The 23,602-nt window shown below is 43.7% G+C and overlaps 2 protein-coding genes across 5 annotated transcripts; one reads left to right on the top strand and one right to left on the bottom strand.

Annotated features, from left to right (window-relative positions):
• Positions 1-572: 572 nt before the first annotated feature.
• Positions 573-8,220, bottom strand: HARS2 (histidyl-tRNA synthetase 2, mitochondrial). 3 transcript variants are annotated; one of them, XM_038530351.1, is made up of 14 exons: positions 8,106-8,220; positions 7,863-8,013; positions 6,595-6,669; positions 6,037-6,156; positions 5,821-5,916; positions 4,737-4,862; positions 4,522-4,629; positions 4,167-4,265; positions 3,785-3,878; positions 3,335-3,462; positions 3,001-3,240; positions 2,523-2,639; positions 2,172-2,318; positions 573-1,366 (listed from the first exon to the last, which is right to left on the bottom strand). In XM_038530351.1, exons 2-14 carry the CDS (start codon positions 7,971-7,973, stop codon positions 1,307-1,309), a joined length of 1,521 nt encoding a protein of 506 aa, XP_038386279.1. In that variant the 5' UTR covers positions 7,974-8,013; positions 8,106-8,220; the 3' UTR covers positions 573-1,306. The 3 variants fall into 3 exon arrangements, with proteins under 3 accessions (XP_038386279.1, XP_038386278.1, XP_038386280.1); XM_038530350.1 differs by having other exon boundaries at positions 7,863-8,181; XM_038530352.1 differs by lacking the exon at positions 4,167-4,265 and having other exon boundaries at positions 7,863-8,181.
• Positions 8,220-23,596, top strand: HARS1 (histidyl-tRNA synthetase 1). 2 transcript variants are annotated; one of them, XM_038530348.1, is made up of 13 exons: positions 8,220-8,391; positions 8,665-8,754; positions 15,268-15,387; positions 18,150-18,245; positions 18,879-19,004; positions 19,687-19,794; positions 19,944-20,042; positions 20,271-20,364; positions 20,574-20,701; positions 20,795-21,037; positions 22,424-22,540; positions 22,715-22,865; positions 23,176-23,596. In XM_038530348.1, exons 1-13 carry the CDS (start codon positions 8,302-8,304, stop codon positions 23,250-23,252), a joined length of 1,539 nt encoding a protein of 512 aa, XP_038386276.1. In that variant the 5' UTR covers positions 8,220-8,301; the 3' UTR covers positions 23,253-23,596. The 2 variants fall into 2 exon arrangements, with proteins under 2 accessions (XP_038386276.1, XP_038386277.1); XM_038530349.1 differs by having other exon boundaries at positions 8,221-8,391; positions 22,715-22,861.
• The last annotated feature ends 6 nt before the right edge of the window (positions 23,597-23,602 follow it).

Below are 23,602 nucleotides of genomic sequence, written 5' to 3'. Positions count from 1 at the left end.
AGCAATTTGGATCAGGGCCCTTTGATCTAGTCTTAAGCAACTGTGCATCCGTTTGCCAAGTTTCTAATTTTTAAGGCTGAAGGAATTATTAGGAGCCTCTAGCTGCCCTATTTACCTGTATGCACTAAAGATATGGCCCGCGACACCCAGTGTCTCTAAGTTGCAGCCTTTCCAGCGCATATATAGAAAGCAATTTTTGCACACTCTTTATTTTGAAGCAATGCTATCATCATTCGGTTAAATCATTTTTCTTTCAACTGAGGAACTTTATAATCATTCAATCAATAGGGCACAATTTAATCAACATGATGGGACTTGGAAAGGCCAGTCATCAGCAACGCTGTAGGGTGAACTCTGGCATGCATCTCACTATGTTCATTTAGACGTGACTGTATTTCCAAGTTGATGGGGGGTGGAGTGGGGGCACTGGAAAACTGACTGTTTCCTTCACTGAATCCAGAAGCATCACCCCAGGGAGGTTGCTCCTAGTTCTCAGAATTGTGCAGTGTACACTTGAGGGTTTTCTATGGCCTATGCAAACCAATCTCTTGATAACAAATCACTCAAACTACTACATTTAGTATTTTATTTATTATCCAATCATTTCTAGAACAGCCACCTCCATAGGACAACATGGAACATAGTCGAGCAGTAATTCTGGCACAGGAAATGGTCTCCAAAATCTCAAAAGATTAGACCATCTTGTCAAGTCACCTATTAAATTCAACATTCAAAATTACTAAACAGACAGCCTCACTCTACTAACAGCAGTTGAGCTAGAGATGCCACAACCATGAGCACTCCTATGCCCTTAGGATAGCATCTCTGTCCTCAAAAGGAGAAGGCAGCCATTTGCCCCTTCCTTGCTATCTCCCAATACTCCCTGGACAAGCCAAGGGCAGGTTGTGGACAAATTTCCCAGAATCTGGTTCAGAAGCCACAATGGAAGGCCACGTATCTGACTTCTTATCTCAATGGTCCCAGCCTGGGGCAACCTTCCTAGAGCCTTGCTCAAAGCAACCATCTCAGCACCTGTTGGCAGCATTCCATGGCACTTCAAATCTGCCATCTGTCTCTGCAGTTAGAGCATGTCTCTTTCACATACCAGCCATCTGCACCCATGCAGAATAGCTGCTCACACTAGCCCAGGAGTCCTCAGGACCTCCTACAGCTTTGTACCCAGAAAGGATGGAGGAGGCAGAGGAACTTGTCACCCATCCTGGCCAGCAACTGCAAAGTCCATCAGGAACTCAGTCCTAGAAGAAACGTCTTCTAGAAAGAGCAGCAGATGGCAAGCAGGCAAGGATCAAGACTCAGATAGTTTCTTCTGAATTTCAGCCACAAGATTTTCCCGTTTAATAGCCACCTGTAACACAAAAGAGAACCTTCATGTGACAAACTAGAAAGTGATTCTAGATTCCTAGTCACTGCTTTTCCAGATTCATTTTACCCTGTATCTGATCCCACTACTTTATGTAATCAGTAGGAAGAAGTGTGGGCTTCAAGATGAACTGAAGAATTACGCTTTCAAGACTAAAGAGATTCACATATCTGGGGCACCTGCCTGGCTGAATTGGTAGAGCATGTGACTCTTGACCTCGGGGTTGTGAGTTTGAGCCCCAAGCAGGGTGGAGAGATCACTTAAAAAATAAAATCTTGTGAGAGTGAGTGTGTGTGTGTGTGTGTGTGTGTGTGTGAGAGAGAGAGAGAGAGAGAGAGAGAGTCAAACAACTGATCTATGTTTATTTCATTGGATTGGGGGATCCCTGGGTGGCGCAGTGGTTTGGCGCCTGCCTTTGGCCCAGGGCGCGATCCTGGAGACCCGGGGATCGAATCCCACATCGGGCTCCCGGTGCATGGAGCCTGCTTCTCCCTCTGCCTGTGTCTCTGCCTCTCTCTCTCTCTCTGTGTGTGTGGCTATCATAAATAAATAAAAATTAAAAAAAAAAAAAAAAAAAAAGATTTCATTGGATTGGTCTCAAAATACCCATTAAGATTTCATTTGTCCTTCTGCCCTCCTAGCTAATATTCACTGGCTAAAGGGTTGCCTGAATGGGTCTTCATTCATCTCTACCACTATTAACCCTGGAGATATTTCCTCAACCATAAGATACATATTTCTTAAAAGAATCTAAGAAAGGTAGAAACACTTGGTTCTATTTCCCACTCACCTCCTCCCTGCTGGCCACTGAACGAAGCTTGATTACCCCTTCTTTCAGTTCTTGCTCACCAATAATGACCACCAGTGGAATGCCCATGTGCTCACAGTAATGCAGCTGAGTTAGTAGTTTAGGGTTGTTCTTATACAGCAGCTCTGCCTGAAAAGGGTGAAGAGAGAGTAAGGGCTTAGAAGCGACCACATTACTCAAGCATTTCCAAAGAAATGAGGAGCTAGCCCTCCTACTAGAAGACACTCTAGTAAACGCCAGAAAAGTCTTGAGTTCCATCTTAGGCATAAGGTAGAAATGGCCACCTGAATGGCCATATATACCTCAATGACTTGGACACCAGTTCTACCATACCTTGATCCCAGCATCCCAAAGCTCTGAAATTAGCTTCAACCGTTCATGAAGAAAGTTCTTCTGTGGTGTAGCCACAAACACTTGGGTCTCTGTGGTCCGTATCTTCAGACCAGCAGTCTGATTAAAGAGAGAAAGGAAAGCAAAACTAATAAAAAACTCCTGTGTATCACTACTTAAAAAAAAAAAAAGACAAAAGGATCATCAGAAAAACAGTCTAACTGTATATCCACAAACATGAGTCTTTATTTTTTTTTTAAGATTTTATTTATTTATTCATAGAGACACAGAGAGAAAGAGAGGCAGACATACAGGCAGAGGGAGAAGCAGGCTCCATGCAGGGAGCCCGATGTGGGACTCCATCCCGGGTCTCCAGGATCACGCCCCAGGCTGCAGACGGCACTAAACCGCTGCGCCACTGGGGCTGCCCAAACATGAGTCTTTAGTCTCCAGCCCAAATGCACCCCTACCTAGGACCTACCTTCATCCTCTCTTCCAAAATGGCAAAGATTCGCTCCACCCCAATACTGAGTCCCACACATGGCACCGTGTGGCCCTTGGGGTCAAACACGCCCACCAGCCCATCGTAGCGTCCACCAGCAGCCACACTGCCCACATTGAGGCACTCCTCAGCCTGAGCTGGGGTCTGTAGTAGCACTGCTTCATAGATCACTCCAGTATAGTAGTCCAGGCCCCGAGCTAGGCTTAAGTCAAAAGAGATCTGTGGGAATAAGACCACAGTAAGTCCCCAAAAAAGACTTAGGACGCTGAGATCCCCAAAGTTCAGCAGGAAGTCCATTCTCAACTCAGCTTACCTTCTCAGCAATTCCAAATAAAGTCAGGTATTCAAATAGTAACCTCAAGTCCCCCAAACCCTCTAAGGCCTGCTTGTTCTGGGATAGTCTAGAATCCTGGAACATTTCCTCTACCAGGGATACCCCACCTGTGGAGACATATGGGAGAAATAAGGTCTGTGCTATTCAATGAGGTGTTTTATCCAAATTTATACCTCATGTGCTCCAACGAATCCTCATTTTCTTATTTATAAAAAAAAAATCCTGATCTCTAATGACTAGACTCCTCTTCTGCCTTTGCCATCTGATGACATAAAGCGGTCATTACACTAAGTGAAAGGGAAATTAAATTCAGGCCAGGCTCTGGCACTTAGCATATCTTCGGAAAGGTGCTGTTTCAGAGATAGAAGTTGTATACACATCCCCTTTACTCCAGTTCTATCACATAGCTCTGAAAACGCTGGTTCTTACCATGACGTTGGACATAGTCACCAATTCTATCAGCCACTTCAGGAGCCAGGCCTTTCTTTGCCACCATCTCATGTCTCACATCTTTCCAAGGTATCTGTGCAAACACCCAAACATTAACCCAGTTCCAAGATCCTTCTTCATCTAACTGGAAAGGTCACAAATAGCTAACACTACACGCAGCAAAGTCAGAGGCAGCTTAGGAAACGCAGGCATAGTCAATACACTGCACAATAAACACAGGTCTTGCTTCAGAAGGTCTTCTTATCTTCCCCAGTAAAAGCTCACTTCCAGTCACCATCTCCTTATTTTCCTCTAGGGGTAAAGATTTGAGGGCAGGGCACAGACTTTAATATGGTCTACTGAAGTATGTGTTTTTAGTTACCTTGTCTAATTTGTCTATAGAGGAGCAGATGGCATGGAACTTGCTTTGAGGAACAGCACAGACAGCCAATATCCCATCCAAAATCCGCCGATCATTGACCTGTGAACTCAGTGGAAATAACCCAAGTGCCTTGTCAATGCCTTTCCCTCAAAACAATGGCAGTCCCTATTAGCCTGTCTCATAAAAGGTGCAGAAAGAAAATTCCATAGGGTGACTATATAGATATAGATAAAAGACAACAGCTCTACTGAGAAAGTCCCAGATCTATAGGCTTAAAGGCTGGGGTCACTGATGTTCTGGGACAGCATCAGGCCAAATCCAGACTTCTCCACTCGGTCCTCAGTCCTGGTCTCACCTTAATGAGAAAGTCCCCCAGCTGCAAACCACTTAGGACTTCACACATGATCTTCAAACACTCTGCATCAGGGATCATAGGGTCAAACTGACCAGCAATGTCAAAATCCTACAGCAAATCAGAAAAAGGGGGGAAAAAATCTTCACTGAGCAGCCAGTTCCTAGGTAGTAGCCCCTCAAACTATCAAACCCTGCTGCCTCCATCAGGTCACTTACACACTGGCAGAATTCCCTGTAGCGGCCTTGGACTATGGTTGGGCTCTCTCGTCGCCATACCTTTCCAACTTGGTAGCGTTTCATCCTTTTCACTTTATTCATGGCGAGATAACGTGCAAAAGGGACCTCACATAAACAGGTTAAGGAGAAAGTTTACTGCATCCAAAGCTTAGGCCCACTGTACAGACATTTGGAGGACTGGGCCATTACCAATTGGATCTCTTCCACTAGGATGAAAACAAGAACCTTCTCTGTCTTGTTTCCCACTATCCCCAAGGTCTAGCAGTACTTGACATTCAATATAAAGGAATGAAGGAATCCCACCAAGCGAAAGTGCAAGTTCAGTAAAAGAACAAGGGAAGCTGGCCTGCTATCTATTGAAAGAGAAATGACCCAAGAACTCCAAGTATGGGTTGTTCCCTTCCCATTCAGATCAATTCTCAACCATTTCAAAATGGTCAAGTTTGAGAACCTAGATTTGCCTGTAACTTCTATGTCAATGTTTCTTTATTTTTTTTAATGTCCTTGTTTCTTAAGTATAGGCTAAGAACCACCTGTCTCTTCATGACCCCAGGTGCCTGTTTAAAATGCAGATTGCTGGGATCTCTGGGTAGCGCAGCGGTTTGGCGCCTGCCTTTGGCTCAGGGCGCGATCCTGGAGACCCGGGATCGAATCCCACGTCGGGCTCCCGGTGCATGGAGCCTGCTTCTCCCTCTGCCTATGTCTCTGCCTCTCTCTCTCTCTCTCTCTGTGTGACTATCATAAATAAATAAAAAAATATATATTTAAAAAAATAAAATGCAGATTGCTGAATCCCACATCAGGTACAGAATTAATATCTGGGGCTAGGCACCAGATACCTGGTATTTCTATAATCTTCCCCAAGGGAGTCTGATACACAGTAAAGTTAAGTGACAGTGATCTGGGCCAGGCTCTGCTGGTAGAATTGCCTTCTGGGAGGAACTGGAAGTAAAGGCTGCTGCAAAAAGACCTATGGGATTCCAGATGCACAGTTGTCCCTTTTGTCAAAGAAACTCCCCTGGGTTTGGAAAGAGAGGTCAGTCTCTAACACTCAGAAAGATACAGTAAGGTCATAGCGCAGGGACAGTAGCTCTCCACCCTGATCCTTCAGATCATAGATTAGTCCAGAGTCTTCTCCATATTTCTCAGTGAGCATTTCCTGCAGGAATCAAACAAAACCCACCAAAGTTCAAAGGAGGACTCCAGAACACAGACTAAAAGCTCTTCAGGAAACTAAAGGCAGATAAAGAAATGGAGTTCCAGCACTCTCTCCTCTTACCTTAAGCTCAAATGCTGGAGTATCTAGCCTCTTTGCTCCATGACGTTTAAAGCAGTCAATAACCATATCAAGAATTTTCTCCCTCACAACCATCTGCTGGGGACTAAGATCTCTGGTGCCCTGGAAACCAAAAGCAGCCATACTGAAAACACAGACAAAAAAACAAATCCATTTAAGACAAAGGGTTAAAAAGCCATACTAGGGATGCCTGGGTGGCTCAGTGGTTGAGCGTCTGCCCTTGGCTCAGGGCATGATCCCAGAGTCCCGGGATCAAGTCCCACATCCGGCTTCCTGCATAGGGCCTGCTTCTCCCTCTACCTGTGTCTCTGCCTCTCTTTGTGTCTCTCATGAATAAATAAATAAAATCTTAAAAAAAAAATCTATACAAGAAAATCTGAAGTTAAAATCCCTTTGAGTTCAGATGACTGAGCCCAATCAGTACCTCAAGCATAATGAAATTACTCTAAAAAGACATTAAAAGGGGTTAGGAAAAGACAAGCGGAGCAGAAGGCAATCCTCAAGGCATCTAATAGGATACGGTGAGGCAAAAGGCATTACCTTTGGGGTCTTGATAACAAAATTTGATTTTTCTTGATGTGGTTTCAGTTGGGATATTAACACAGCCTCTGAAACCTGGCAGGAAAAGGAATGTGAGATGTGAGCCACAAGACTGGTCAGGCCTAGGACAGACACCTTTGCAAGTGACCTGCAAAGACATCTGGCCCTGAGCAACACACAGCCTGACTACTGTTTTATCTATTTCAATCTCAGCCTCCTTCCAAAATATACACTGTATTTGCACTATATATGTAATACACATAAGGTCAGGTCTTTATCATATTCGGAGTTTTTAATGTCTGGAAAAGCACCTGAGAACAATGAAGGCACAGGACAACCCACCATTACTGCCACCAACCATCAAGGAGTAGGGATTAGTATGATCTCCAATTCTTAGTTCCTACTCAAAGAGCAATAAATGAATTTTTAATAAGGTAACAATCAATGGTCATTAGGCTTAGAGACATGGAAAAAGTAACCCGAAGACAGGAGAACCAGCCCAAAACATACAATACGCCTATGGAATGAACAAGAATGGATCGAACTAAATAAGTCGAACTAAAAAATCAGACTGGTAAGATGCTGTGACTGAAAATTAATAACAAAAGACCTGAGCCCTGTTGTTCATGATAGCACAAAGCATCTGCTAGGGTCTTTCCTAAAGTAAAACTGAACCGATAATTTTATTTATTAGCAGCAGGCTGTACGCCCTTTCACAAACATAGTGTGGTAGTTCCATATTTTGGCAATTCTCTCTTCCAAAGGATGGCAGTTTAAGTCCATATGCAATTCCAAAATCCAAAAATCTTTAAAAAACAGAAAGTGGTTTGTTTTGGGGTTTCTTTTGGGGGGGGGGGGCGCGGAGTTCACTTTAAGATAAATTCTAATGTGAATTCAGTCTACTTATGGTCTTCTGTCATTTCACTTAATGGGGATATTCATATACTTTGCTTAAGAATGTGTTTGACCCCCAAGAGGTTCCCATAAGGGATTGTGGGCCTGTATTAAAAATGCTCCCTTTACTATATATTTGTAGATAAGTCATTTAACCTTGCAGACTGTTTCCTCAACTGTAAAATGGAAATAATCCCAACCTCTCAAAATTGCTATGAGGATTAAATGGCTAAGTATCTAAAATACTTGGCTCAGTACCAGCAAACCACTCAAAAACAAAAACAAAAAACAACTGTACTACTGGAACGCAGGCCGAGAGTCCATACTTTCAGACCTGAATATCCTGCCCCGACAGACCACTCAGTCTGGCTCACCTGGCTATGAAAATGGACCTCCCCGATGCACACAAGACCGGACGGCCGCAGGAGCTGGCCAAACAGTGAAGCCCAGGCCCTCCGGTGCAGGAGTCCGAACGGGGGCATCATGTAACAGGAAGCCGCCTTTCCGAGACAAGAGCCAAAAGACCTGGGGACGAAGCAGGTCGGACCCCACCGCAGTAAGTGTGCAGAGCGCTGTAGAGGTTAGCCGTAGCACCAGCGAAAAGATCACTTCCTTACCTTCCAAAGCCTGAAGGCTGGCTCCGAACCTTTCAGGCACCGTCTCAGCTTCGGCACTTCCGGGAGCAGCCGGAAGTGTTTCGACGGGGGCCCTCTAGGCGTGCGGTCCAGTGACTCGATAGCCGGAAGTTATCCGAGCTGAGGCTGCGGCAACCACAGCGGGTCTAGACAGCCCTCAGCGCCAGTTGGCCGCAATATGGCAGAACGTGCAGCACTGGAGGAGCTAGTGCGACTTCAGGGAGAGCGCGTGCGGGGCCTCAAGCAGCAGAAGGCCAGCGCTGAGCAGGTGCGACCCAGGTGGCTGGGAGAGACCAAAATAGGACCGGGGGGGACATGGAACTAGGTGGTCTGCATAGAGGAAAGAGATGTAGGAAAAGGGACCCGGCGGATAGGAAGGAGCAGGGCCAGGATGGGGAGGTGTCCCGGGTAGAACCCGACAGAAGCACAACTGAGGGGAGAGATCTGCCCAGATTCTGATGAGGGAGGGATACTGAATGAATGGCGGAGGAGGGAAGGGAGTGGCAGACGTGATCGCCCAGCACTTATTTTACTTCCACAGATCGAGGAGGAGGTAGCAAAACTACTGAAATTGAAGGCGCAGCTGGGCCCTGATGAAGGGAAACAGAAGTTTGTGCTCAAAACCCCCAAGGTAAATACAAATCCATTAAGGAGCTTCTGCGAAGGCCCCTAATTCCACTCCCAAACGTGGATGCCCCTGCTTCCCTGAACAGTTGTTCTGGGTGCTGGGCTGAATTGGAGTCCGAGTCGTTCTGGGATAGCAAAGTGATGGCAGAAACTAGACAAACTGGGTGCTTAGTAGTATGCCAGCTACACCTATTCTTTCTTTCATTCAGTAAATATTTTTTGAGTGCTTACTATATGCCTAGCACTGTAGGAATCAGTGAGTATACCATGGTGAACAATACAGCCTGCCCTCATGGAGCTTACATTCTACTGAACGAAATGGACTCAGGACAAATAATCCCACTCTTGAATATGTGATTATAAATTGTGATAAATTATATAAAGAAATAACAAGAGATGCCTGAGTGGCTCGGTAATTGAACATCTGCCTTAGGCTCAGGGTGTGATCCCAGGGTACCAGGATGGAGTCCCCCATCCAGCTCCCTGAGAGGAACCTGCTTCCCCCTTTGCCTGTGTCTCTGCCTATCTCTGTGTATCTCTCATGAATAAATAAATAAAAATCTTTAAAAATAAAAAAATAAAGAAATAACAAGAATTCTGAGATAAACAGGAAAGAACTAGAGAGTCTGAAAAAGCCTCGATGAAGAAGTAATGTACTAACTGACCCAACTGACTTAGGATGAATGGGAAGTAGCCAGGGGAGGAGTGTAAGGAAGATAGGTTCAGGTAGAGTATGGAAATCCTGAAGGAGAGAAGAATGCTTATAGTTTCCAGGAACTAGAAAAAGACCTGTATGAGTAGAACCAAATATAGAGGGAGAGTAGAGTGGAGTGGAGTGGAATGAGGTTGTAGATTACTAGTCCAGCCTCCAGGATTTTAGTTTAGATATCATTCTTTGTAAGCTCTATAAACAGAACTATTTACTGTTTCATCTGGGTTCCCTAGGCACCTCATATATATCTCTATTATTGCATTTCTTGGTGACTTTTAGTTATTCACATGGTTTATTTACCCTGAGAGGCTGAGAGTAGGTATCTGGAACTGAATAAATAGTCAATAAATGTATTGTGAAATTGGATTCCAAAGAAGAGGAGTCTTCCATGCATTGAGGTGTCGCCTTTTTAGGTTCATTCTTTGGGCTCCTAAATTCATTGGGCTATTCCCTTCTACACACAACTAATATTGGAGGTTAAAGAGACAATAAAATCACAAAACAGTGGTATCCATAGTTTTTTCAAACTATCTAGTGATAAGATTAATGGGGAATTTATGATAGATCAGGCTGGCCTCACGTAAACCCAACAATCAATCTTAACATCATTAAAAGTAGGGCAACCAGACATTATGTTTCACCTTATGTGATGCAATAAGAAGTACACAGCACCACCTATGAACTTTTCCTGCCAAGAAAAATTGAACCTGAATCTAATCAGGCCTTTTGACCTAACCATCAGTTTACCAAAAATATGGGAGATGGCGGAATGTATTAAGTGACACATTGGATATATTGTTAATGAAATCTAGAATATGAAAAGTTCTTTAAGACAAATAATTCAATTTCCTCAACAAATAAATGGCACTTAAAAAAAAAAAAAAAAAGGAAAGGAACCTGTCGTGGATTAAATAGATAAAGAGACAAATACAGTGACTGGGCTTCATTTAGAATCTAATTCAAGTGAGCCAACCATAAAAAAAAAAATTTTATATATATATAAATTTATTTTTTATTGGTGTTCAATTTGCCAACATATAGAATAACACCCAATGCTCATCCCATCAAGTGCCCCCTTCAGTGCCCGTCACCCAGTCACTCCCACCCCCCGCCCACCTCCCCTTCCACCCGCCCTAGTTCGTTTCCCAGAGTTAGGAATCTCTCATGTTCTGTCTCCCTTTCTGATATTTCCCACTCATTTTTTTCCCTTTATTCTTGAGGCAATTGGGGAAATTTAAACATGGCTTGGGTATTAGGTAATATGAATGGGTGGCTGTTTGTTTTGTTGTAATAAAGGTATTATAGTGTTTTGGCTTTTTTTAAACCTTGTGCATTAGAAAATCATACTGAAATATTTATGGACAAACTGATATGGTGTCTGGATTTACTTTAAAATACTCCAGAAAAAAAGATGTTGGGCTTAGATAAAATAAAAATAACAGATGCTGATGGTTATTGAAGCTGGGTAATAGATGCATGGTGGTCTGTGATACTATTCCCTATATTGTGTGTTTGAAAATCTCTATACTATTTTATTTATTTTTTAAAGATTTATTTATTCATGAGCAGCAAAGACTGCTGAGAGAGAGAGGCAGAGACATAGGCAGAGGGAGAAACAGGCTCCTTGCAGGGGGGTCCAATGTGGGACTCAATCCCAGATCCCAGGATCACAACCTGAGCTAAAGGCAGGCGTGTAACCGCTAAGCCACCTAGGTGTCCCTCTATACTATTTTAAAAGAAAGATTATACTGGAGAATTAATATCCACTTTAGTTTGTTGAAACACAATTTTTTGATGTGTGATTTATATTAACAGAAAACTCAATATCGTGGGGACAGAACTCTCAAAAGGTTTTATAGTCAGAATTATTTTTATAATACTGAAACATTACTTGCCTTTGTGACCACACTTGCTATGAAGATTCAAAAGCACTGAAAAGTAGAACTGCTGATGTCTTAGCATGAAACATGACAGTGGCACTACATTGTACTAATAATAGACATCATGTTCTTCCATGCATTTGCAGAAAAAAAAAATACATGTGTGTGTGTGAGTGTGTGTGTAAGTTTTACTTAGGAATTTCCTTGATAAAACAATAAAAATTACTCATTTTATTGAAGGTCAACCTTTGACTACATTCTTTTTTAGTATTCCATGTGATGAAATTGGAAGTATACATAAAGCACTCCTGCTACATTCCAAAGTAGGAAAAACTCTTGGGCCCTTGCATGAATTTAAGCTAACTAGCTACTTTCTTCACACAACACCTTTTTTTTATTTGAAAGAAAAACTGAAAGACAAATGTTGCTTTAAAGATTTGGTATTTGAGGGATCCCTGGGTGGCACAGCGGTTTAGCGCCTGCCTTTGGCCCAGGGCACGATCCTGGAGACCCGGGATCGAATGCCACGTTGGGCTCCCGGTGCATGGAGCCTGCTTCTCCCTCTGCCTGTGTCTCTGCCTCTCTCTCTCTCTCTCTGTGTGACTATCATAAATAAATAAAAATTAAAAAAAAAAAAAAAGATTTGGTATTTGAGAGACATCTTGAGGAAAATGAATGAAGTGAGCTTTGTCACCTCAAGGAAAACTTCTGACAATATTTGTTACCAATGATAACATTCAAGCATTCAGGTGAAAGTAGGGATTTCAAGAAACTTGTGTCTTTCATCATGAGCTAGACAGCTCCCCAGTATAGTAGTTAGACTTTCCTGGCAATATCTGTGTTGATATTAACAAGTGTGTCTTCTGATATAATGAAGTGTGTAATATTTGGAAGATCTGCATAATTTATCAATGAACCATTATTTTTCACATGATCAATGTATAATGTTATAAAATCATGCATGTGTAAAAGATTCATTCAAAGTCCAAGATGGAGTAATAGATGTTTTTTAAATTATGGTAAAATATATGTAACAAAAAATTTGCCATTTTAACCATTTTTAAATAGATTTCATTTATTTGCCAGAGAGACAACAGCATGTGCAAGAGAGTATGGAAGGGTACGGTTGGATGAGCAGGGAGCCCGATGTGGAGCTCAGTCCTAGGACCCTGGGATCATAACCTGGGCCTTAGGCAGATGCTTAACAGCCTGAGCCACCCAGGTGCCCCCTGCTTTTAAAAGATTTTACTTATTTATTCATAGAGCCATAGAGAGAGAGGCAGAGACACAGAGGGAGAAGCAGGCTCCCTGTGGGGAACCCAATGTGGGACTCAATCCCAGGACCCCAGTATCACAACCTGAGCCAAAGACAAATGCTCAACCACTGAGAGGTGTCCCCTTTTTAAACTATTTTTAAGTATACAGTTTGGTGGCATTAAGTGGTTTACATTGTTGTGCAACCATCACCCCAGCTCATCCCTAGAAGTTTTTTATCATACCAAACTGACATTCTGTACCTATTAAGAATAAGTCCCGGGCAGCACCCCCCCATCCCCCCCCACTTTCCACCCCCCCTCCACCCCCCACCCCCTCCACCCCCCACCACCACCCCACTCCGTGGCCCAGCGGTTTAGCGCCGCCTACAGCCCAGGGTGTGATCCTGGAGACCAGGGATCAAGTCCTACATCAGGCTCCATACATGGAGCCTGCTTCTCCCTCTGCCTGTGGTTCTGCCTTTCTCTCTCTCTGTCTCTCTCATGAATAAATAAATAAAATCTTTAAAAAAAAAGAAAAAGAAGTCTCCCCTCTACCCTCCCTCCCTCCAGCCCCCAGGGAACTACTGTTCTACTTTCTGTTTCTGTGAATTCTGGGTACCATATAAAAGTAAGAGATTTTATTTTTTTTATTTTTTATTGGTGTTCAATTTACCAACATACAGAATAACCCCCAGTGCCCGTCACCCATTCACTCCCACCCCCCGCCCTCCTCCCCTTCTACCACCCCTAGTTCGTTTCCCAGAGTTAGCAGTCTTTACGTTCTGTCTCCCTTTCTGATATTTCCCACACATTTCTTCTCCCTTCCCCTCTATTCCCTTTCACTATTATTTATATTCCCCACATGAATGAGAACATATAATATTTGTCCTTCTCCGACTGACTTACTTCACTCAGCAAGTAAGAGATTTCAATATAACAATGTGAAAAGTTTTCAGATTCCACATTGCAACCAATCATTAAAAAACTACCATTTGTTGGATTTGGGTGTCATTAAAGAAGAATATCTACAGTTAGCTGAAAAGTTTATTAAAATATTCCTTCTTGGGGCACCTGGGTGGCTCAGCGGCTGAACATCTGCCTTCGGCCCAGGGCGTGATCCTGGAGTCCCAGGATGAAGTCCCACCTCAGGCTCCCTGCATGGGGCCTGCTTCTCCCTCTGCCTATGTCTCTGCCTCTCTGTATCTCTCATGAATAAATAAATAAAATATTAAAAAAAATATATTCCTGAAACGAACAAGGGGTGGTAGAAAGGGAGGTGGGTGGGGGGTGGGGGTGACTGGGTGACGGGCACTGAGGAAGGCACTTGATGGGATGAGCACTGGGTGTTATGCTATATGTTGGCAAATTGAACTCCAATAAAAAATAAATAAAAACAATATATTCCTTCTTTTACAATTACACACCTTTGTAAGGCTAGATTTTCTTTATTTAACTAGAACAACATCTCACAAACAACTGAATATACAAGGCATGTATAAGAATTCAGTTGTCTTCTTTCAGGCCAGACATTAAAGATTTGCAAAAATGTAAATCAGCACCACGCTTCTCACCAAATTTTTTTTGTTTTGGGAAATAACATTTTCCTAAAATGTTATTTATGTTAATGTGCATGGATTTACTATTTGTTAAGTGAATTAATAAATATTCTTAAATGTTCACAGTTTTAATTTCTAATACAATAAACATTGACAGGTATAATCCACTTTGGGGTCCCTAATAAATAAATAGTAAGGTTTTAAAGAGGTCCTGAGACTAAAGACTTGATAGGGTGTAAACACCCAGACCAGACAGTCTGATATGGAAGAACCTGCTGAGTGGCCTTAGGTAATGACTTAACCTCTCTATATCCTGTAATTCATCCATAAAAGGTATCTGCCCAGCCTCTGTCATAGAACTATTAGAAACAAATTAGAGGGGATCCCCGGGTGGCTCTGTGGTTTAGCGCCTGCCTTCGGCCCATGGCGTGATCCTGGAGTCCCGGGATCGAGTCCCACATCGGGCTCCCTGCATGGAGCCTGCTTCTCTCTCTCTCTCTCTCTCTCTCTCTCTCATGAATAAGTAAATAAAATCTTAAAAAAAAAAAAAGAAAAAAACAAATTAGAGAATGAATAGTATTTATTAGAATTTTTTTTTAAGTTATGCTGGGGGAAATGTTAATTATAAAATTTGTAATTCAACTAGCTAAGCCAGTTTGAGTCAGTTATATACCTGTCATCAGGTAGGTATTTTCTGTTAGGCAGGGAAATGTTCTGGTATCACAGAAAAAGTTTTTCGAAGAACTTCTCAGAAGATACTGTTCTAGAAAGAAAGAGAGAGAGAGAGAGAGAGAGAGAGAGAAAGAAAGAAAGAAAGAAAGAAAGAAAGAAAGAAAGAAAACAGCATTCTAAGAATTCTAGAAAATAGAACCAAGCTAAAAAGGGGATGGAATTTAGAAGGGTGAATGCAAATGGGTGTGATAATTACTAGGGAATTGTTCATGCTGGCTTTACAAATCTGTAGCCCAAAATCTGAGTTTGGGGCAGTATTTGCATTTGTCATCTTTGAGGTCATGCTTTTATATTTCTAGACCTTTTATATTTCTAGACCTTAATGTTCCCTGTTTGTTTTTAAATCTCATCCCTGGTTCTTTGGCTGATTTGGACTCCAAGGGTACAAGAGACTACAGTCCCCGGCAGATGGCCGTTCGAGAGAAGGTGTTTGATGTAATCATCAGCTGCTTCAAGCGTCATGGTGCAGAAGTAATTGATACACCTGTGTTCGAACTAAAGGTGAGGGATGACTGAGGGGGAAATTGCACGGTGGGAGAGTGGATATACAAACAACAAAGAAGATGACAAGAGAGTGAGAGGTGTCTCCCCTGTTGCGGACAAAGACCAGGATTTTTTCCGATGAGCAGGAAGACAGGCCTGGTTTTTATTCACCGTGATCACAGCTAGTGGCTTCCACGAGAGAGCCCTTCTTGTTATGTACTTGAGATGTTTTTAGATATATATGAACCATACATATAAAGGGTAAATAAGTAACCAGTCTCCTGTTGATGGACCCTGGGATGGTTTCTAGTTCTTTTTAAGATTTTTTTTATTTTAATTTTTTTAAGATTTATTATTTATTCATGAGAGATACAGAGAGGCAGAGACACAGGCAGAGGGAAAAGCAGGCTCCATGCAGGGAGCCCAATGTGGGACTCGATCCCAGGCCTCCGGGATCACGCCTCAAGCCAAAAGCAGATGCTCAACTGCTGAGTCACCCAGGTGTCCCATATTCTGGTCTTTTTTCTATTCCTGCACCATTCTAAATGTTTCTATCTCAGGGACTTTGTACTTGCTCTTCCCTTTTCTTAAACTCCCTTGCCCCTAGAATTTCAGATTAAATTAGAGATTAAGGGGATCCCTGGGTGGCGCAGCAGTTTGGTGCCTGCCTTTGGCCCAGGGCGCGATCCTGGAGACCTGGGATCAAATCCCACATCAGGCTCCTGGTGCATGGAGCCTGCTTCTCCCTCTGCCTATGTCTCTGCCTCTCTCTCTCTCTCTCCGTGACTATCATAAATAAATAAAAAATTTAAAAAAAAAGATTTAAATTAGAGATTAAGGATTTTAATTTCAGACTCCACTAAAATGCCATTCTTCAAATAGTCCTCTCCAACTGTCTTGTCCAAAGTATCCCTTGTTTATCACTTCGACCTGTTTTATTTCCATTAGAGAAATTATCACTAACTGAAATTATCTGTTAATTTGTTTCCTTGCATTGGTGTACTGCCTGTTCTCCCTCATACTGAAAGATCCATGAGGGCATAGACTACTATTGTTTTGTTCACTGATGTATATTTAGTGCTTAGAGCAATGTCTGGTACTGGTGGGCATTCATTTGCAGGGTAAGTTCATAGAAAATTGCTGGGTCAAAAGACTGTACTCATTTATGTTTACCAGTTATATTAGTTTGCTAGGGCTGCCATAACAAAGTACCAGGGACTGGGTGACTTAAACAACAAATGTAGTGTCAGGAGGCTAGAAGTCCAAGACAAAGTGTCAGCAGGCTGGTTCTTTCAGAGGGTCATGAAGGATCTGTTTCAGGCCTTGCTCTTTGGCTGTAGGTGGTGTCTTCCCCGTGTCTTCACATCATCTTCCTTCTGTCTGTGTCCAATTTTCCTCTTTTTATAAGGACTTCTGTTGGATTAGGGCCTACTCTAACGACATCATTTTAGCTTAAATGCCTTTTCAAGACCCTGTCTCCAAATATAGTCACATTCTGAGGTTACTGGGGGATAGGATTACAATATATGAATTTTAAAAGGGACACAATTCAGCCCATAACACCAACCAATGTATAAGTGTTTCTAATTCTACACACTGGGAATTTCCAGGCTTTTTAAACTTTCTGGTAAGTGAAATAATGTTATCACCTTATTGAAGATATCACATGGCAAGAGCTGCTATGTCAGTTTTGCCTTTTGACATTGTTCAACCTATAGGCATCATAAAAGTTTGTTGATCAAATAATCCACTCTTAGGAGGTAATCTTCAAAAATATATATTCCAAAGAAAAAACTATATACCAAAATATATTTATTGAAATGTTAAAGAACAGGGTGCCTGGGTGGCTCAGTCGGATAAGTGTCTGCCTTCAGTTCAGGTCATGATCCCAGGGTCCTCGGTTAGAGCCCTACATCAGGCTCCCTGCTCATCAGAGACCCTGTTTCTCCCTCTGCCTACTGTTCCCCCTGCTTGTGCACACACGTGCTCTCTCCTTCTCTCTGACAAATAAATAAAATCTTAAAACAAATAAATGTTTTGGAAAAACCTAATCAGTTAACAGTTAATACCAGGAAGGAAGAAAATACAGAGTTGCTTCTCACTGAAGTATAATGCAGCTTTTAAAAATAATACTTCCAAAAAAATAAATAAAAATAATACTTCCATTGTGTCCCCAAATGGAAATTGGTATTTTCTTTTGATTATAATTAACACTTAATACATAAGCATTAGGATAGAGAGCAGCAGAAATACAGACAAGTTGAAATAGGCATGTTAGGATAGTGTTTTTGTTTTAAAACTTCCTTTTAGGGCAGCCCCAGTGGCGCAGCGGTTTAGCGCCGCCTGCAGCCCAGGGTGTGATCCTGGAGACCCTGGGATCGAGTCCCACATCGGGCTCCCTGCATGGGGCTTGCTTCTCCCTCTGCCTGTGTCTCTGTCTCTCTCTCTAGCTGTGTCTCTATGAATAAATAAATAAAATCTTTAAAAAAAAAAAAAAAAAAAAAACTTCCTTTTAGGTACCTGGGTGGCTCAGTTGGATAGGCATCTGCCTTTGGCTCCAGATCCCAGGGTCCTGGGATCCAGCCCTGCATCGGGCTTCCTGCTTGGCGGGGAGCCTGCTTCTCCCTCTGTTCCTCCCCCTTGCTTGTGCACATGTTCACTCGCTCTCTCTCTCAAATAAATAAATAAAATCTAAAAATAATAAAAAAAAAAAACCCAACAACTTCCTTTTAAATTGTTATATTTATCATTGTGATCACATTTCTTTATATTTTCTCCAGGAAACACTGACTGGAAAGTATGGAGAAGACTCTAAGCTTATCTATGATCTGAAGGACCAGGGTGGAGAGCTATTGTCCCTTCGCTATGACCTCACTGTATCTTTCTAACTTGGGTTCTTGGTACTTTGGATCAATTAGTTCTTATTGGCCTGGGCTTTTTCTAGTCTCAGGTTTGGGGACAGCCAGACATGGGTGGGATTAAATATGATGCTTGTGGCAATTAGGGAACTTATTTCTTTAAACTAGGAATGAGATTTTGGCTAAACAGAACATAGCCTTAAAAGTCTTCTGAATCCTGAGTGAGACTTTATGTTAGGAACCAGTTCCAACTCAATAATCCCTTGGCTCCAGAATATCTCTCCCCTACCCTGTCCAGTGGACAGAGCTCTCCTTTCTTTATCTCCAAGCTATGTCAGAGAATCATCTCCTCAGAAATCCTACATGAAGACCTTTTTCTGCTCTCTGACCCATCTCCCTGGCTCCCGGCTTTGCTCAGCATAGCCCAGGAGAGACACTAACCAAAAAGAAAGGAACCTTAATCTTTTTTGAGACTTCTGCTGCCCCTTGTGGTCACAAAGTTGATTCTTCCTGATGTTCAGAAATGCTCCTAATCTCACAGGTTGTGGTTTTACTCACACACACAGAGAGGTTAGACCACAGCTTCTGGTGGTGGTGATAATCAACTGCCAGACTGTGTGAGGAGGAGGCTTTCTCCTTAACTGTTACCAGGTTCCTTTTGCTCGATATTTGGCAATGAATAAACTGACCAACATTAAACGCTACCACATAGCCAAAGTATATCGGCGCGATAACCCAGCCATGACCCGAGGCCGGTATCGGGAATTCTATCAGTGTGTGAGTATGTGGGGCATGACGGGGAACATAGCCCTCCATCAACTTAGTAGAATCTACTGAGTACTCATGGTGTTCTGAACAAACTGGATTCACCAAATCATGCTGTTACATTTCTTTAATATTTTCATGTAGAGGATAGGGATGATTCTCCCTATTTTACATACAAGTAAATGTGAGACTCAGCAAGATGAAGAGATCATAAGGATAAGAAAGCCAAAGTCAGAAGTGAACTCATAGTCCAGTGCTTTGTATTAAACCACAGTGATAGGATTACAGCAAAGGATGGAGAAATTGGATTTGAAGTATCAGATCATCCAGAGTGGTGGCAGAGCTTCTGAATAGAGAAAATGGCTAAGGACTAAAGCCATATATTTGCCCCCGTGGTGCTAGGAGGAAATAAGGGAAAGTAGATGAGTGAGATAATGAAGCAATGTAGACAGAAAGGAAACCTGGGTTGGTTAAGAAAACCAGGAATGCTGGGCATTTCCTCTGGGTGGGTGGTCAGACAGATAATGAAGAAGGTGGTGTATGCATGAGTGCAAACAGGTGTTTATAGGGAGAGAAACAGAGCTCCCAGGACCAGCCCATCCCCCCGTCTCCCTAGCGGCCCCCCCCCCCCCAGGCCTTCCCCTGCTTAAGTAGGTTAAAACCCTGAGAACTATAACTACCCATCTCCCTGCAGGACTTTGACATTGCCGGACAATTTGACCCCATGATCCCTGATGCAGAGTGCCTGGAGATCATGTGTGAGATCCTGAGATCCCTTCAGATAGGCGACTTCCTAGTCAAGGTCAGAGCTGAATGGGTCTGGAAGGGCAAAGCTGGGCCTAGCCTGTCATAAGAAAATATCCTTGTGCAGAGAGACCAAGAGCGAAATGACAAGACCATTGACAGTCATATAAAGAGATTCCCTCCTCACTATGCCTTGGGTCCCTACAGGTAAATGATAGGCGCATCCTAGATGGGATGTTTGCCATCTGTGGTGTTCCTGATAGCAAGTTCCGTACCATCTGCTCCTCAGTGGACAAGTTGGACAAGGTAATGAGCTAAACACTTCACTCTTTTCGTACATCCCACCTTCTCTGAGAAATGTAAAACAAGATCAGGAGAGAGGGAGGGGCCTGCCTCTGTGCTCACCAAAGGAAGATTGGCCCCAGAATATAGGTTGAAAGGAACTTCTCCCAAACTGCCCCCTCAGGAGGGCCCACACTTGCCCTGCAGTGGAGAAGCTTCCCAGGGGTCCCTTACTGGCATCTGTCTGCCTAGGTGTCCTGGGAGGAAGTAAAGAATGAGATGGTGGGAGAGAAGGGCCTCGCACCCGAGGTGGCTGACCACATTGGGGACTACGTCCAGCAGCATGGTGAGAAATAGATCCTGCCTCTCTCCAACAGCCATCTCACTGGCCTTAACTCTTAGGCCAACACTGTGTGTGTGTGTGTGTGTGTGTGTGTGTGTGTGTGTGTGTATGCAAGCATGCATACCTACATGTAGTCCAGGGAAAAAGGTAAAGAGAGCCTCTGCTTTTTTCCTTTTGTCACTCAGTCTGGCTCACAAATGATGTCTCCCCAGGTGGGATATCCCTAGTGGAACAGCTGCTCCAGGATCCTGAACTGTCCCAAAACAAACAGGCCTTGGAGGGCCTGGGAGACCTAAAACTACTGTTTGAATACTTGACCCTGTTTGGCATTGCTGACAAGGTGAGTCAGGTTGGGAGTGGACACTTTAGCTGAGGTGTGAGGTTTCAGATCCTTGATCCTTATCTGGTACTGACTATGATCTTGTCCCCATAGATCTCCTTCGACCTAAGCCTCGCTCGAGGGCTAGACTACTATACTGGGGTGATCTATGAGGCGGTGCTGCTACAAACCCCAGTGCAGGCAGGGGAAGAGCCCCTGGGTGTGGGCAGTGTGGCTGCTGGAGGACGCTATGATGGGCTGGTGGGCATGTTCGACCCTAAAGGACGCAAGGTGCCATGCGTGGGGCTCAGCATTGGGGTGGAGCGGATCTTTTCCATTGTGGAGCAGAGGCTAGAGGTAAGTCCTGGGGGCAGGCAGCTACTGGCATATGAGCTGTTTTCTTTGTTCTTCAAGGGGGCGAATGGTACTGTTTTGGGCAAGGAGCATCTTTGGAAAGAAATGGAGAAAAGATGGTTGCTGTGTTTAATGGACTTCTACTCCATTGTAGGCCAACTTGATGGATCTTGGATCCTTCATTCTCCCCAGAATCCTTTCCTCTGGGTCCCTACTTCCCTCAGCACTGTCGGAAGTCATGGGGTGGTATATCCAAAGACATCAATCTTCAGAATACAGAATGCTTAATATTTTATTACTGTGTGCTGGGCACTGTGCTTAGTGCTTTTCATGCATTATCTACTAAAATTCTTGCACAGCCCTCTGAGAGTAGCTACTTTTATTATCTGCATTTTGTAGCCAAGGGAACTGAAGCACTATAAGTCATAATTTGCCCAAGGTGGTGAAACCTTTTTTTGATATTTTATTTATTTGTTTGTTTGTTTATTATTTTGAGAGACAGAGCACAAGTAGGGGGAGAGGCAGAAAAAGAGGGAGAAGCAGGCTCCCTGACAAGTAGGGAGCCCGATGCAGGGCTTGATCCCAGGACCCTGGGATCATGACCTGGCTGAGCCACCTAGGTGCCCCAGCTGTGAAACTTTTAAGTACCAGGGTCAGAATGCAAATCCAGGCAGTCTAACTCCAAAGTCTTGCTCCTAACTCCTCTGATATCACCTCTAAGTGGTAAGCATGTGTTTTAGGCCTTGGGATTCTTCAGATGGCTATCTTGACTCTCTAGCCTCTAGAGGGAAGGCCCTCATGACCTCAAGCACTCCTTTGCTGCTGCTTTTAACTGGCTGGATGCATTTCATCCCCTGGGGAATGCTCTGGCAGTAATCTTCCCAGTGCTCCCATCCTTTTCTCTGGAGTGGAAACCATGTTTCCCAATTGAGGTCAGTGTTCCAGTAGGCATTGTATGTTGTTAAGAACTATGAAAATAGTTTACAAGAAAAAGACAATGGGCAGCAGCAGCAGCATTCTCTCTTTACCCCTATCCACCCATACCCTGGGTTGGGCCCTATGACTGAAGTATAAGAGGCACAGTCCCTTGACTGGGCTGATAGTATATGGGGACCGAGTGAGTTCACAGTATCATTTCTATGTGAATATTCTCATGGCCCCTTAAGGTACTAGAAGGAGACAAGTTTGAAGTTATGTACATAAACTACCTTGGCTCTTGCCCTTTGTTATCTTTTCTGGTAAGCTATACGTACAAGCCAGGCAGTTCGTTTCTTATACCTTCTAGGAGCTACCTTATGCGTAGTTGATAGGTCAGAATCCTGACAACAGCCTGCTCGCTTGGCTGCTTGAAGGTAGCCCAGCTCGGACTCTTATTTGACCCTTCCCCAGGCTACGGAGGAGAAAGTACGGACCACAGAGACACAAGTGCTTGTGGCATCTGCACAGAAAAAGCTGCTGGAGGAGAGACTAAAGCTTGTCTCAGAGCTCTGGAATGCTGGGATCAAGGTAGAGGAGGCCAGTTCCAGGGTGGCAGTGAACTTGGGAGTGCTGGGCACAGCCTAAATAAAAGCTCATCCATAGCAGCTTCGTGGAGGAGAGCTAAGAGCACGTGGGCCCCAAGGAAGTTGTCCCTGAGAACAGTAGAAGCCAGCCTTCATCTTCTGCCCTGGTCCCCTGCAGGCAGAGCTGCTCTATAAGAAGAACCCTAAGTTGCTGAACCAGTTGCAATACTGTGAGGAGGCAGGCATCCCACTGGTGGCCATCATTGGTGAGCAGGAGCTCAAGGATGGGGTCATCAAGCTCCGATCAGTGGCCAGCAGGGAAGAGGTAGGTAGGTGGCTAGAGAGGCTGAGGGAAGGGGAATGTATGCCATTTGGGCAGGCTGTGCTCATTCAAGACCCAAGCAAAAGTCTGGAACTCATGTTAATACCCACTCGGAAAAGACTAAAGGGTTATTAACCTGTTACTATTGTCATAGTAGGATAGGAGTCCCATCTGCAACCATACTTTGTGTCTCTGGCTCCTTTGCCTGCATTCCTGCTCCCAGCTGAGCCAAGCCTGGTGACTAGAGGAAGGAGTGGGCACTTGGGAGCAGTGGAGTCAGAGATGCTCATACCATCTTCTTTACCCATCCTGGCCAGGTGGACGTCCCAAGAGAAGACCTTGTGGAAGAAATCAAAAGGAGAACAAGCCAGCCCTTTTGCATCTGCTGAGTTGAGCAAACTATCAGGGGAAAGTGGGACTGGCACTATTTGTGGCTAAAACAAGACTCTGCATATGTACTACGAACAGCTTTGCACACTTCTTTTCCAGCAGGAAGACCTCCACAGTAGTCAGAACAGAGATTTTTTATTATGAATACTTTATTGGTAATCACGGGCAAAAATGGCCAGGTATTACACCATTTTTCCATAAGAGATCCTGGGGGCTGAGTCTCTGCTCCAGGGATGGAGCCTAAGTTGGTCTCCCCTGCAGGACCCCTATGCAGAACCCTGACCAAATGGAGGGAATGCTCCCCACAACCAACCCTTAAAGGTCCAATAAAATGACTCAACCACTGGAGCTTGT

The sequence above is a fragment of the Canis lupus genome, chromosome 2 (assembly GCF_011100685.1).
Source record: "Canis lupus familiaris isolate Mischka breed German Shepherd chromosome 2, alternate assembly UU_Cfam_GSD_1.0, whole genome shotgun sequence".
In the NCBI taxonomy this organism is placed as follows: domain Eukaryota; kingdom Metazoa; phylum Chordata; class Mammalia; order Carnivora; family Canidae; genus Canis; species Canis lupus.
The sequence above is the reverse complement of the archived record's forward strand: the minus strand, read 5'-3'. Positions and strand labels throughout refer to the sequence as shown.